Source organism: Doryrhamphus excisus, chromosome 8 (assembly GCF_030265055.1).
Source record: "Doryrhamphus excisus isolate RoL2022-K1 chromosome 8, RoL_Dexc_1.0, whole genome shotgun sequence".
NCBI classification, from domain to species: domain Eukaryota; kingdom Metazoa; phylum Chordata; class Actinopteri; order Syngnathiformes; family Syngnathidae; genus Doryrhamphus; species Doryrhamphus excisus.
Genome location: NC_080473.1, coordinates 3,984,718 through 3,999,759, shown reverse-complemented (window position 1 = coordinate 3,999,759; position 15,042 = coordinate 3,984,718). Strand labels below are relative to the sequence as shown.

The 15,042-nt window shown below is 40.0% G+C and overlaps 1 protein-coding gene across 3 annotated transcripts in view; it reads left to right on the top strand.

The window, feature by feature from the left end:
* The window catches only part of ptgir (prostaglandin I2 receptor), a 29,886-nt gene extending 15,057 nt beyond the window's left edge, over positions 1-14,829 (top strand). For all 3 annotated transcript variants that reach the window (XM_058079451.1, XM_058079450.1, XM_058079449.1), the window contains one exon: positions 12,180-14,829. In XM_058079451.1, coding sequence (XP_057935434.1) covers positions 12,180-12,500 — 321 coding nt within the window. In that variant the 3' untranslated portion in view covers positions 12,501-14,829. The remainder of the gene's footprint in view (positions 1-12,179) is intronic.
* The last annotated feature ends 213 nt before the right edge of the window (positions 14,830-15,042 follow it).

Here is a 15,042-nt window from a genome sequence, read left to right as displayed (position 1 = left end):
AAGCCAAACAAACAGCAGTCTTGTCATGCTTTATGAACAGAGATCTCATGAGGTACGTTGGCAAAATCACGTGTGATTGACTGAAGTCTCCAGGGACATCTTAACAAGCTTTTTTTTTTGCAATTTTTGAGACATATTTAGCTTAAAACGCACAATTTCTCTTTAGAACTACCACTTTATATGATATTGTGAACAGTGCCGATGTGGTAGTAGTATGTCAGGGTGAATACTATTCTTGGGTAAATATGGGGAATCTTTCTTAATCACTACGGTCTTTCTCTCTTAATCCACTACAGCTGCAGTATAACACACGAACGTACAGATTCATTTATTTTCTGTGACATATCTATGGATGTGATTATGTAAGAGACATTAAATACCGACCTGTGAGAGCGCTGCACCTCATACATCCACGCGTCCTGACAGCCTGAGCAGGAAGCCCTGAAACAAATAACATATGGGCTTTCTGTACAAGAAAATTAGTTGAATATTGTCAAGGAAAACACTGACCTCCATGGAGGCTAGTGTTGATGTGTGGAGAAACGTGACAGGTCCAGTCAAAGCCCATTGTTGGATGTATGCTACAAATATACATCCTGAGCAACAGGAAGAAAAGCTCTGACGCGTTGGCCGTGCAAATCTCAAATTAGCATTGTGACTCCTCCTTGGTTGCAAACAACATTTGAGACACTGTTCACAACTGTGTCTCTCCAGATGACTCGTGTGTGTGTGTGAGCGACAGGAAGAAAAGCTCTGACGCGTTTGCCTTGCGAATCTCAAATTAGCATTGTGACTCCTCCTTGGTTGCAAACAACACTTGAGACACTGTTCACAACTGCGTCTCTCCGGGTCACTCGCGTGTGTGTGAGTGACAGGAAGAAAAGCTCTGACGCGTTTGGCATGCAAATCTCAAATTAGCATTGTGACTCCTCCTTGGTTGCAAACAACATTTGAGACACTTTTAACAACTGCGTCTCTCCAGGTCACTGGTGTGTGTGAGCGACAGGAAGAAAAGCTCTGACACGTTTGGCGTGCAAAGGTCAAGACCCGGAATATAAGTCTTTTTGAGACTTCTGTTCAGGGGAACATGGTGTTTAACCTCCGGGATCATTCATTTGTAGAAGCTCCACCCCAGTTGCCGATGTCTTTCAGGGACAACATTTACACTCTGCTACGGTGCATGAGCGTGCAGGGCAGAGCGTGACCTTTTTTTGGGTGGCTCAGGTAGGAGCCGCCCGACAAAGGAAAGCTTTGTTTCACAGACTTTTATTGTGCTGCAGCTGCCTGCAGATAAAAAGGCAGCAGAAGGCTTCATGTGAGGAAAGCTGATTCTCTGCAGTCAGATACCAAGCGGCCTAAACAATTAGGATCGCCTCCGTTTGTTGGAGGGACATTTGATCCACCTATTCAACATATCACGCATCGCTCGTGCTTGTGTTTACAAAGCACATGCGTGGGCATGAAGAGGCCGTGCTAATGTTCATGTGGTATTTGCTTGTTGTATAGAAGATCTTTGACTAGCATGTTTGCTGTAGGTTCTTAAAAACAGCACCACTGTATCTTTGACTTGGTCTTCATGTTTGAATTCATAGCGACTTAGGACTGTTTTAAGGGAGACGATTCCTTTGGTTTTGCTCCTTAAAAATAGTCTCAGTGGCTCAAATGGCTCTTCAGATTTTTTCCATTGCTTAAATTGATTTATCACCAAAATAAGTGTTAACTGAATTTTTGTAATGCAAAAATATTTATATATTTTATACAGATTGCTACAAAATATAACAATACAGTGGAAACTCAGTTGGTGTGTTAAAAAAAAACGTTTAAAAAAATTTACATCTAATCGTTGCCTTGGTTTGTGGATTTTTTTCCAGTTAGCATACAAAAAAAATTGCGAGATCTGGCAAATCTTTTGCGATACCTTGCAGTTAAAAAATATATATTTTCACTTCATTATTTTCACTTGCAACTTTCTTTAGCTCCATGTTGCAGCCCTGATCAAGAAGAAAAGCTGAGACTAGGCGAAGTGAGATTCAAGACATAAGGTGGTGTCTTGCTGGCACACTTTGTCAACACTTGACCACTTGAAGGTAAAATTAAGCTTAGGCATCCTTTTATCCATTTCGTTCTTCATCTGTATATATTTTGGCTTGTAAAGCTATAATTGTAAATCTATAAAAATGTGTTTGGGTTAATATTTTTGGCTTTTTGGGGGGGAATTAATTGGATTAGCATTATTTATTTGAGGTACATTGGATCTGATTGGAGTACGTTTGATTAGAGCATGTTTCGGACGGATTAATGACGCTAACCAAGTTTCCGCTGTACAAAAACAAAGACAAAGGTCCAATCTTATTGTGTTGGCATTTACAGTGATATAAATTACAGTCGTATTTAAATACAGCACCATACATTTGACCAACGATGTATTGCTTTAACAGAATAAATACGACTTGTTCACGTCAAAGACCCAGCTCTAAAGCCTAGGTCGATACTTTACTGCGCCCTCCTCATTGTCCAAATCTTAATTAAAATAAAGTATTTAATAATAATGTAATGATTTTTTTCATGTGTTACTTGTCAGCTTGGCTGCCTTTGTGTTCTTTGTGTGAACTCTGCAAAGAGTCTGACTCGACTTTGCTCTTTGTGGAGTCTTGCTGGATTCTTATCGGTGATGTCATTTTGATAAAATACAAACCTTTTCATGTTGGTGCCTGCCTGCCTGCCTGCTACTCGCACTTGTGTCGACACCTGTGTTTGCCGCAATTCAAAGCCAAACATTCATGTTTATTTTGAATAATACGATTTCATGTCGGGCTGCGCAGAAGTCGAGTGGTTAGCATGCAGGCCTCATAGCTAGGAGACTCAAGTTCAATTGCACCCTCGGGTATCTCTGTGTGGAGTTTGCATGTTCTCCCGGTGCATGCGTGCGTTTTCTCAGGGTACTCCGGTTTCCTCCCACATTCCAAAAATATGCTAGGTTAATTGGCGACTCCAAATTGTATCCATAGGTATGAAAGTGAGTGTGAATGGTTGTTTGTCTATATGTGCCCTGTGATTGGCTCGCCACCAGTCTAGGATGTACACCGCCTCTCGCCCGAAGACAGTTGGGATAGGCTCCAGCACCCCCCACCCACCCTCGTGAGGATAAGCGGTAGAAAATGAACGAACGAACAAACGATTTCTTGTCCACCAAAATGCACAATACAAGCTTATTTTTTGATTGTGTATCCCACGGTGGCACCTCAGGGTATCCACATTGTTACACAAGTAGAATGTAGGTTACTCATACTCTTCATTTCTGCATTTATTTCCTCAGCAACTGGGTTGACTAATGCTTTTCTCTAGAATGGGCATGGGTGTGTTGTTCATTTGTGATGAAATAATTGCATTATGCTCAATCTAGTCATTACTACCTCAAAAAACGCCAAAAAGGAAAAATATCGTATTTCTGATGAAGCATTATTACATTTTTAAAATTGATATAAGCTGCTAAAACGTCCTTGAATTGCTCTTGTGTAAATGTGCAGGGAGTTGTGGATGGTTAATGATGAATTGACTGCAAGGCACAGACTCTGTAACACAAACCATCTGTCTTCTCCTAAACTCCCAGTAGAACATGATTACGTTACCAAATAATAACAGCATATTGATCTTTCTTAAGTGTACATCTTGTGGGGCCTCTTCAGGAGATGCTGCTGACAGCCTCCCATTGGTCTCTAGGTGTTGTTTTTTTTTCAATTAAATTGTACTTTATATATAACACATATGAAAAGCGGTAGAAAATGAATGAATGAATGAACATATAATCATAATAATAGAAGTATTATAAATGATAATAATAATATAATAATAATAATATAATATTACCGTTTTATTATCATTATATTTTTTAGATATGTAATAAATTCTAAAATAAAATTCTTATGTTGTTATTTTAACATAATTATGCCCCAAAAATGATGGGAATTGAGTGGAAAAAAACTGACTTTTCTTTTAACAAACAACATCCTCAGACGATTGATGATTCTCAGTGGAGATATAAGAGCCAATAAAAGCTGGGTGAGAGACACATGGCGGTGAAATACAACACCCTCGCATCAAATAAACCATAGAAGAAGCACAAATGTGGAGATCATCCGTTATACACACGTAATGGCAGACATGCAGTCTTCATGCAGACCCCAGACCAGTCGAATATACAGTAGATTTAAGTAAGTTTCAGCAATTTAGCCATATAGCTATATTGAGCCAAAATGTGTCAACAACTATGCCGCAACATTAACAACATAAAAATGGCTCATATACCCCAAAATAACAATTTACAAATATAACACCATGTATTTAACATTTTCACACTTGTGCACACATGCACACTCATATTACCCAATGATCTGACACATTTGTAGGTTAAATAAAAGGCAAATAAAGTAAGAAACAAAAAAATATTTTTATTTTTACAGTACATAAAATGCCATTATGTTTCATTATGTTTTAAAAATTAAATCAGTTCTGGCAGTGCGAGTTTGGCCAGTTGATTTTTGTTTCAATGCAGATCCAGTTGCTTTGAAGTTGGGAACCCATAACAAGATGGGGTTTCGAACTGGTACGGGATCATGTCTGCCAAGATTGAAGTGCAAACGGAACGCTTGTTGTGTTGCAGTTACAGATCGTTTGTTTTGATAAACATTTCCACAATGAAAGCGCGATGCTCACCAGTCCGATTTATGGCAGCAACTGAAAAAGATATGAAATACAATGGCATTATAAAGAAAAATGCTCAATTTAGTCACATAAATACTTAACATTTGCTCCAATATACATTTTATTAACTTATAACAGGCATTTTTAATTGTTTATTAATATTAATACATTTTGAAAATATATTTTCCTGAAAATTGTTCTACTGCTGATTACAAAAGAACGGAGAATGATAGAAACATAGGCTTTTTCTGATGGAAAACAGGAGTCTAAGCTTTCTATTTGTAGGTTCTATGTTTACATAGCCACACGGTGGACGAGTGGTTAGCATGTTGCCCACACAGACAGGACATCTGGGTTTGAATCTCCACTTGTGTAGTTTGTACATTCTCCCCGTGCATGATTCTTTATCAAACTTTTTACACGTGGCTGCACGGCGGTCGAGTGGTTATCGCGCAGGCCTCACAGCTAGGAGACCCGAGTTAAATTCCACCCTCGGCCATCTCTGTGTGGAGTTTGCATGTTTTCCCCATGCATGCGAGGGTTTTCTCCGGTTACTCCGGTTTCCTCCCACATTCCAAAAACATGCTAGGTTAATTGGCGACTTCAAATTGTCCATAGGTATGAATGTGAGTGTGAATGGTTGTTTGTCTATATGTGCCCTGTGATTGGCTGGCCAACGGTCCAGGGTGTACCCCCGCCTCTCGCCCGAAGACAGCTGGGATAGGCTCCAGCATACCCCCGCGACCGTAATGAGGATAAGCGATATATAATAGCCATAGAACACAATGCTATGTGTGCCTTGAAAGATCGTACTTAAAGTGTTCTCTTTTGAAAAATGTTTGGGATTGAATGAGTTAATGCTCTGTTTTGATTCCCTTAACAATGACTTTATTATTGTGATTGTGGTTCACATCTAGGAAAAACTGTCCAATAGAAGCCAAAGACTGTGTTGGTGCTCGTGCAATATCTTTGCACAAGAACTGCCGATTGAGAACCCGTGTGTTGCAACTGCTACATGTTATTTTTAGATTCAACACAAACTGCGGCTTCCCTTTTCACATTACATGTTACCCACTTTCGACACCCCAGTGGGGGTTTCACTCTATTATTTTTGTTTCCACTTCCTTTTTGCTCTTATCACTTCATGTCTTTGTGTCAGTTTCTATGGACTGACTGACACATTAGAGTCAATACTTGACCCTTTTTTTAGTCCAAAATTCCACGCATGCATGGTTAAGATGTTACCCAGTTGTTTTTTTGTTTATGTTTTTCATGACAGACTTTTCTTTTTCCCACCAGTGTCCATTTTGTGCCTAATGAGTCGAGGTAATGCACCGCAGCAGCCCCAGGAGAAAAAAGCCACTAATGGACATTTCAGACCTTGTTTTTTTATTTTTTTTTTTTATTTCAGACCAGAGCCTTGTTCTCCCCAAAAGACAAAGTGTCTGAGCACACACACACACACACACACAGTATTTTATTGATGATGCTTTCAACTAGACGTGACTGATCTCAACCAGATGACAAACTTCCAGATAATGTTGCAACAGTATTTCTTTGGCCTTCATCTGGTGCTATTACCTAATACCTATTTCATTCATTCATTTTCTACCGCTTATCCTCACGAGGGTCGCGTGGGGTGCTGGAGCCTATCCCAGCTGTCTTTGGGTGAGAGGCGGGGTACACCCTGGACTGGTGGCCAGCCAATCACAGGGCACATATAGACAAATAACCATTCACACTCACATTCATACCTATGGACAATTTGGAGTCGCCAATTAACCTAGCATGTTTTTGGAATGTGGGAGAAAACCGGAGTACCCGGAGAAAACCCACGCATGCACGGGGAGAACATGCAAACTCCACACAGAGATGGTCAAGGATGGAATTGAACTCGAGTCTCCTAGCTCTGTGGACTGCGTGCTAACCACTTCCCTGATGGTCATATGTGAAACAAATGTATTCAACTTGAATGACAACAAGCACAACTTTTTGGGTCTTTATAAATCGGCAGTAGAACATTGGGTGGTTTCGGCTAAAGCACCTGATTTTGACCAAAAAACATTTTTCAGCCCTTTGTATTGATTTGTGGACTCCTATATAGAGCAGCTCCACACGAAAAGAAACACAAAAAGCTTTCTAGATCTTCCAGATTCCAGATCCATCTTTCTGCAGTGTTTCCATAGATTTCATACTTCCCGCTCAAACGGTCTGTGTAATTTGCTCCACGCCCAGCCCTCCTCCAGGTACGCCCACTGCACTTTGATTGGTCACACCTCCTAGCGCTCCCGAGGACTTCCAGGCAGCTCTCAAGCTCATTTCACTATTACTTGCAGCTTGCTTTTCTGACTCTTCAACACAACCGAGTAACAACAGACAGTTTGACGGATAGTCCAGCTTCATGTAGTCCACCTTTGCCCAACAGTCTTGATTTTTGTCAAGCACTTCTTCCTGATGATGCTTGCCTCTTTAGGCAAGCTAAACAAAATGGTCTGTCGCTTACACCGGAACAAACATTTGCTTACACAGTAAACAATAAAGTAAACCTAGCATAAAATATCACAGACTAGTTAAGTCCGTTGACTAAATTATTGTTCAAAGGTTGAATTTTTCACACCACTCTGGTATTGTACGGCATTAGATTGTGTACCTAATGTTGTGTAAGCAGGAAGCGTCTCTTTCTTGACTAACTCTTGTAAATGATCCTCACTAAAAGGCAGTAATGCAGTGTGCGCTTTGTAACGATTGGACAGTCAAACAGAATCAGGAAGCTGAGTAAAGTAAGGGAAGAGTCCTCCAGGGCCCAGAGATGGGGAAATTATAGTCTAGGTTGCATCGTTGTAGACATCCATTAGCGCGCTCTGTTTCTTGGAAGCTGCCGTGGCGGTCATCATCAGCTGGTCTGATGATTACGTCTGTGACGCTACAAAGCAAAGTTGTGCAGTGAAAAGTGGTTCTGAGAGGTTCATGGTATGTGTCGTGATAATTGAAGTGATGGGGTGAAATGATGAGATCCAAGCATTCATTAATGTGTTTGCTGATGTAACAGTGCTATGCGTGCGGTTGCCCCAGACGATGCCATTACTTACTGGACGCTTCATTAGGTCCACCCACGCTAATCACATCCATGTTAAAACTGCATCAAAGTAATAGAAACAGCTCCAGTTGTGACGCAGTGCAGCTCTGCCGCCACTAATTGTGTGTAAACTCAGGCTAATCTTTTTACGTATTTAATACTTTTTTAAAAGTATTTGAGTTTCTAGTTACACATTAGGGCAGCTTTAATCATTTTACTGCTTTTATAGCTAAAAGCTTTTGGCCTTTAACGTTTAATTACAATTCATCTAGATTTAACATTTATGTTTTTTTACTGAAGAAAATTTTATTTTGTTTATTTCTAAATAAATATTTAGAAATATTTATTTAGAAATATTATTGTTTCTTATTTATACATTTTTAATTTCACTAGCTTTTGCTTTTGTTTTAATTTCATTTTTTTGCAAACGCTGTTAAGTAAAGCTTTATTGAGGGATTATTTTGCATTGTTTATTTTATTTCTATTAAATTAGTTATCAGTGTGAATTAGTGTGGCTTCTCCCATATTATATATACCTATGTCATTATTTTTATGTACTCCATTTTTATTAATTTATTTATGATATTTTGAAATGTTTTTTTTCTGGAATTTTTTAACTTTATTTATATATATATTTTTTTTTTACTTTTTTTAAGTAAGTGCAAATAAATCAGAAGTATTCTAAATGATTTTTACTATTTTTTTAAAGCTTATTTTTTATCTTGAGTAAAGTTTTTTTTTAGCCCTTATTATTTCTTTCGGATTATTTTAACTATGTCTACTTAATTCAGATTTATTAGAAATAAAAATGTAAGCATAAGCATATTTTTTGCAAGGAAATCTGTTAGCCAAGTGATTCATTTATTTTTATTTTACTTTCTTCTGCTTTAGATCCATTTGTTTTTGTTTTAGCTTATAACTTATTTACAATTGATTATTCTTACAGTCATATTTTTGGATTAAAGGTGGCTGACGGCAGGATGATAGATGAGCCAGCCTGAGTGTCTTTACCAATTAGCACTCTTCCCACAAGCCCCACCAAGCCGCATGCTCTTCCCTCTCGCTTCTTCCCTCACCCCTGTAACCTCAGGCCTGCAACACATTCATATACTCATGTTTAAAGACTGACTGACACATCATTGCTTTTGTCCCCGTGGCCTTTGGCGCTGGGAGCAGACAGCCTTGATTTGTGTTCTTCTCCGCAAGGCTTGGAGGACCATAAGAGGCAGGGTGGCGTGTAGGAACAGAAGCAACAGTGGCGGGTGGCGCTGCTCATCAGGCAGGAAAAGGTTTCTGGTAACACTTGATGATGGAGTTTACGTTGACACGGCTTGGAGCGTGACATGTTGTAGATTATTTGATGCTTGTTTCACCGTGGTGAGCCAATAACAACACTGGTGCACTCACGCTGGGCAATATGTACTACGCTTTGGCACTTTAGTGTTCCGAGCACGGTATATTTCCGTGACACCCAACCTGGACCCAAAATAATCCACAAAGGCCATTATATGCTCACCTATGCACGACCCCATGTGCGTGCAATATACTGTATGTGTCATATAATTAATTGAATTCCTTCACTTGCCAGTTATTAATGAAAACTTACGCATATGGGTCATTCAGTCCCTCCTGGAAAGTCTCAAAATAATCCACATAGTCAAAGACTATGTGCTAATTCAGGCGCGAGCACACAATATATCATAAAAGGAATGTGATTACTCCACCCACCAGCTACTAATCTTAATCGCCACCTTTCGCAATAGAAAAACATAAAGATTCAAAATAAGTCCATGATACGCTCACGTGTGTGCAATATACTGAATGTGTCATTTAATTTAGTTCCTTCCCCTGCCAGTTATTAATGAAAACTTCCACCTTACACAACAGAAATTAAAAGACTCAAAATAATCCACAAAGTCAAAAATCCATGATATGCTCCTTAAAACACAAGACATGTACTTAGCGGAAAATAGTTCTGATTGCTCCTCCTGCCAGGTTTCATCATAACCACCTCCCTTCACAAGAGAAACAAATAAAAGGCGGAAAATAATTCACAAGATGCATTATACGCTCACTCTCACAGGTTGTGAATCAAACCTCCAACCTTGCACATTAGAAATGAGTAGAAAGTCTCAAAATAATCCACATAGTCAAAAACCACAATGCGCTTTGTTCAAGTGCAAGAACACATATCATAAAATGAATGTGATCACTCCACCCACCAGTTAGTAATATTAATCACCACCTTTCGCAATAGAAACACTTAAAGACTCAAAATAATCCACAAACTCCATGATACGCTCACTCATACGTGAGCACATGTGAGTGTGTGAAATATATTGTATGTGTCCGTCAGTCCCTCCTCCCACCAGTTATTAATGAAAACTGCCACATTGCATGATAGAAATGAATGGAAAGACTCAAAATAATCCACAAAGTTCATGATATACTCATTCATGCTCAAGCACATGTGTGTGCTTTATATTGTATGTGTCCTTCAATCCCTCCTCCCACCAGTTATTAATGAAAACTGCCACATCGCACGATAGAAATAAATGGAAAGACTCAAAATAATCCACAAAGTCCATGATACACTCATTCACGCTCAAGCACATGTGTGTGCAATATATTGTATGTGTCATTCAATACCTCCCCTTCCACCAGTTATTAATGAAAACCTTGCACAATACAAATGAAGACAAAGACTCAAAATAATCCACAAAGTCAAAGGTTTGGTGTGCTTGTTCATGCACAAGCACATTCAACACAGACCACATATTATTTACATATATTACATTTATGTGATGACATAACCGCCACATTGTAATCGCCACCTTTCACAACAGAAAGACTCAAAATAATCCACAAAAAGTCCATGATACACTCACTCATGGTTGAGCACATGTCCATGTGATATACTATTTGTGTCATTAAATTAATTAAATCCCTCGTTCTGTCAGTTATTAATGATAATTGCCACCATGCACAATAGAAATTAATAGAAAGACTCAAAATAATCCAATAAAGTCAAAGTCCATGTTGCGCTACTTCACACTCAAGCACATGCAACACACATGATACATGAATGTGATGACATAACCACCGGTTATTCATCGTACCCGCCAACTTTCACAACAAAAGTAATCCATCAAGTTCATTATATGCTTACTCATGCAAGAGCGTGCATGTGCGTGCAATATGCTGCATTGCCTAAACATGAAGTCAACACGGTGAGTTCTGAAAGCTAAGGGCGTAGCATTGCGTAGTAGTAAGATGGCAGCTCTTATGGTTCTCCAGTTGTGATTGCTGTTGTTTAGTTCTTCCCCCTCCTCTCACTTCTCAAGGATGACCACATCCGTGAGCCTGAAGAACATATTGAACATATTGTCTGGTCTGGCTCCCTCTGTTTTTTCTCCGTCGCCACCCTATTCATCGTGGAACGAGGCCCTAGCAACAGGGAAACATTTGGGGCAGCACAAAAACAATCCATCATGTGTTTGTTTTTTGTGGAGGTTATGGAGATCTGCTGATGGAGAAGAAGAGTGAGGTGAGAAAGAGCCTTCATGGGCCAGCTGTGGTCTGTTTCTGAGCTTCCAGCTGCTGCTGTCTGGCTGACCTGTGGTGTTTACTGCCACTGCCGACCGCTTTACTTGGCTACATACCAGGAAAACTTTCTCTTATTAGCCTTTTATGTGTGAAACTTTATCAAACTTTTTACATGTGGCTGCACGGTGGTGGAGTGGTTAGCGAGCAGGCCTCACAGCTAGGAGACCCGAGTTCAATTCCTGTGTATGCGTGGGTTTTCTCCGGGGACTCCGGTTTCCTCCCACATTCCAAAAACATGCTAGGTTAATTGGCGACTCCAAATTGTCCATAGGTATGAATGTGAGTGTGAATGGTTGTTTGTCTATATGTGCCCTGTGATTGGCTGGCCGCCAGTCCAGGGTGTACCCCGCCTCTCGACTGAAGACAGCTGGGATAGGCTCCAGCACCCCCGGCAACCTTGTGAGGATAAGCGATAGAAAATGAATGAATGAGGGATCGTCGTTAACTAGTCAAATCACATGTGTGCATGGTCACTTGTTGCTAGGTAGATTTCAGGATGGCCGCTAAAATAATCACCTTGCTGCACCACATAGTTCAGAATGGTCAGGGACATTTGGCAGGAACACAGTCCAAGACAGTCTAAATGGCCCATGGTCCTGTATATGTTATGTAATATAACTGGTGTGTGAGTGACAGGAAGAAAAGCTCGCTTGGGGCTGTTTGATGCTATCTGTTCTCTCTATGCGCTGGACATACAATACAGTTTTTTTCTACCATGCTCCCTCTAGGGGACAGACATTTTTGAACTACTATTGCGAAGCTCCCATACTCCAACATCTCCCTTCTGTCGTTTCAGATCGCAGGCTTCATCAACGCTATCCGCCCGTTTTGCGGCGACCACGAGAACCTGACCGCCTTCCGCTTCTATGCCTTTAACCCCATCGTGGACCCCTGGGTCTTCATTATCTGCCGCAAGTCCGTCTTCCGACACATGCGCTCGTTACTGAGCTGCCACTTCAGCAAAGGAGCCGGCGAGAAGACGCCTGCGCACTGCGCCGTGTCCGTGCCCCTGGAAGGTCACATCCGGAACTCATGCAACTCATCCGACGGGACGCAGGGTAACTTCTACTCGGGTTTGCCGGCGTCGCCCAGCAGGAGCTTGCCACCATGCAAGTGATGGAGGCAGCTTCAGTGGTGAGGGATCTCCAAACCAAGGTAAACTGACTTGGACTTTATGACTATTCAGTAAAGAGCTTCTGCTGCAAGTCATGTGACCATGAATGGCTGACGTTCTGTACACCAGCCATGATTGGTATTGAAACCACTCTTCTATCTTCCAGCATGTGCTGGTGTACCTAATAAAGTGGTAAGTCAGTGCATAGTGGGTACAATAATACTCATGAATGTTTACACTTCCTTTGTTATGATTCTCAGCCAAAGATGAAACGCTTTGCTCTGCTATGAATTTTCAGCAAGTTAGTATTTATAGAAGAAGATGGTCTTTGTCTCGTCTGGTGTTCAGCCAGTGCCACCTTGTGCCCGGGCTCAATCCACGGTCCGCAGCATAAGAGTCGAGAAAGTTAGCCGTCAAGCTAAAACAACCATTCACACTCGCATTTAGAGTCTCCAGCAACCTAACATGCATATTTCTGTTAATGTGGGAGGAAAGCTGAGTAAAGAGAAAACCCACACATGCATGGGGAGAACATGCTAACCACCAGAGAACCGTGCAACCTGGACAAAAACAGTCCAAACAAGTAATCTTGTGAGATCTTGGCTGGACTATAACCCCGTTGATACAATTCCATGAGTCATGAGTCAAATTTCGCAGGTTCCTGGGTTCTGCAAGAGCAGCTCAGACAAGGAGAAAGGAGAGTTGATTTCAGGCAATTCAAATTCATACAAATGCAGACAAAACACACAGACTAGTGTTTTTTCACAGTGGAAAGCATGCAGAAATGATAAATGTGTACGAAAAAATGCATGGGAAGTGTGTGTGTGTGTGAGAATTTGGCGCTCTTCAAGCTTTTTGTGACTATTTAAGCTGCTAAATATAAAAATAACCAACGTATTCAACCCAGCAGATGACATTTTGGTACAGTGGAACCTTGGTGTTTGTTAGTAATTCGCTCCAAACTGAAACATATAAAAACCGAGGTCATTTTTCCCACAAGAAATAATGTAAATCTACTGATTCCACAAGATTAACAAAAAATACATTTTTAAATGGAATGATAATAGGTTTACACTACCGCTCAAAAGTTTGGGATCACTTGCAAATGTCTTTGTTTTCCAAACAAAAACAAATTTTCATGCATTTCACAAACATTTTTATCCATTTCACAAACAATTAAAATTAGTTTTCAAAGAAGGATCTCCATTTTTGCATAGAGGCCTACTATCAACAACTGTCAGTCCTCTGCATCAATCTCCTGGTATGGCTGCTAATCCAAGTTCATCATTTTATAAGGCTAATAGATGATTAGAAAAGCCATCTAAAAATCTAAACTAAAACTAAAATCTCTTACCATGCTGTTAACTACTCCCTTGAGAGAGCAGCACAAACTGGGTCTAACAAGGACAGAAAAACGCTGCACAACTGTGCAAGAGAGTGTGTAGTTTAAGACAAAGATGCCTCACAGCTGCACTAAATAGTAGCCATCAAACACCAGTGTCAGTATCAACAGTGAAGCGGCGACTTCAGGATGCTGGACTTCATAGCAGGACTGCCAAGAAAAAGCCAGATCTCAGACTGGACAAAAACATTTCCAAGTCATCCCAAACTTTGGAGCGGTAGTGTACATTATAAAATAATGCAAAATAATTATAAATGACATTGATGCGGACTTTCCATATGCCATCATTGTACTTTGCGATGAGTTCTTTCTTTTTTCTCGCCTTCTTTATCAAATGTTGGCACTAAAAAAAAACAAAAAGCCCAGACGATGAGTCAGTAACCTGTAGGTTGTTTTGTGTGTGTACTCGATTCCACGGAACAATATGGTAAAGGGAAAGTTTTTTGAACAAGAAAACAAACCATACAAAACCTGTGCGTACAAAATAGTACAAAACAGCAAAAGTTGTCCATGTTCTTACATTTTGAATTTGTTGTTTTCTGCACAGCCTTTAGTGCCATGAGACAACAATTTTGTATTTTTGATCCGTACCTGAGCACCCAGCCACAGCATTTTATGTGCACATTATTTTCATTGAAACCCCATTGTTGAGTATGGCTGTCGCAAATGTATTTATGCCTCCTCGTCCGTCCTGTCGTGTGCTGCACATTCACTTTCTCTATTGAGACTCATCCGTGCATAACACCAACCCATGTACTTGTTGTTACCTGCACATTGTGGGGCTCATTGAGATGGGATTCCAATCGAATTGATGTAAGATTTTATTTTTTTTGTAAGTGTTAATATATATTAAATTGCACTGTACACTTTTTAATGTGAAATGAACCAAGGAAAACATGAATTGTAATGCATGTGTGAAGTGTAAATGTTGACTGAAATATATTTTACTTTTTTTTTTGGGGGGGGGGGTTGTGGCAGAATTTAATAAATTTGAATTTATACATGTTGAATGACTCATTATGGGTGCTTTTTTCATGAAATATAGGACATTTTAGAGTATACTGACATGTTTCTTTCATCCCAAAATGTGTGATGATTTGAATCTTCAGATTATGTAATCTCATAATTGGCTAATAACTTGCA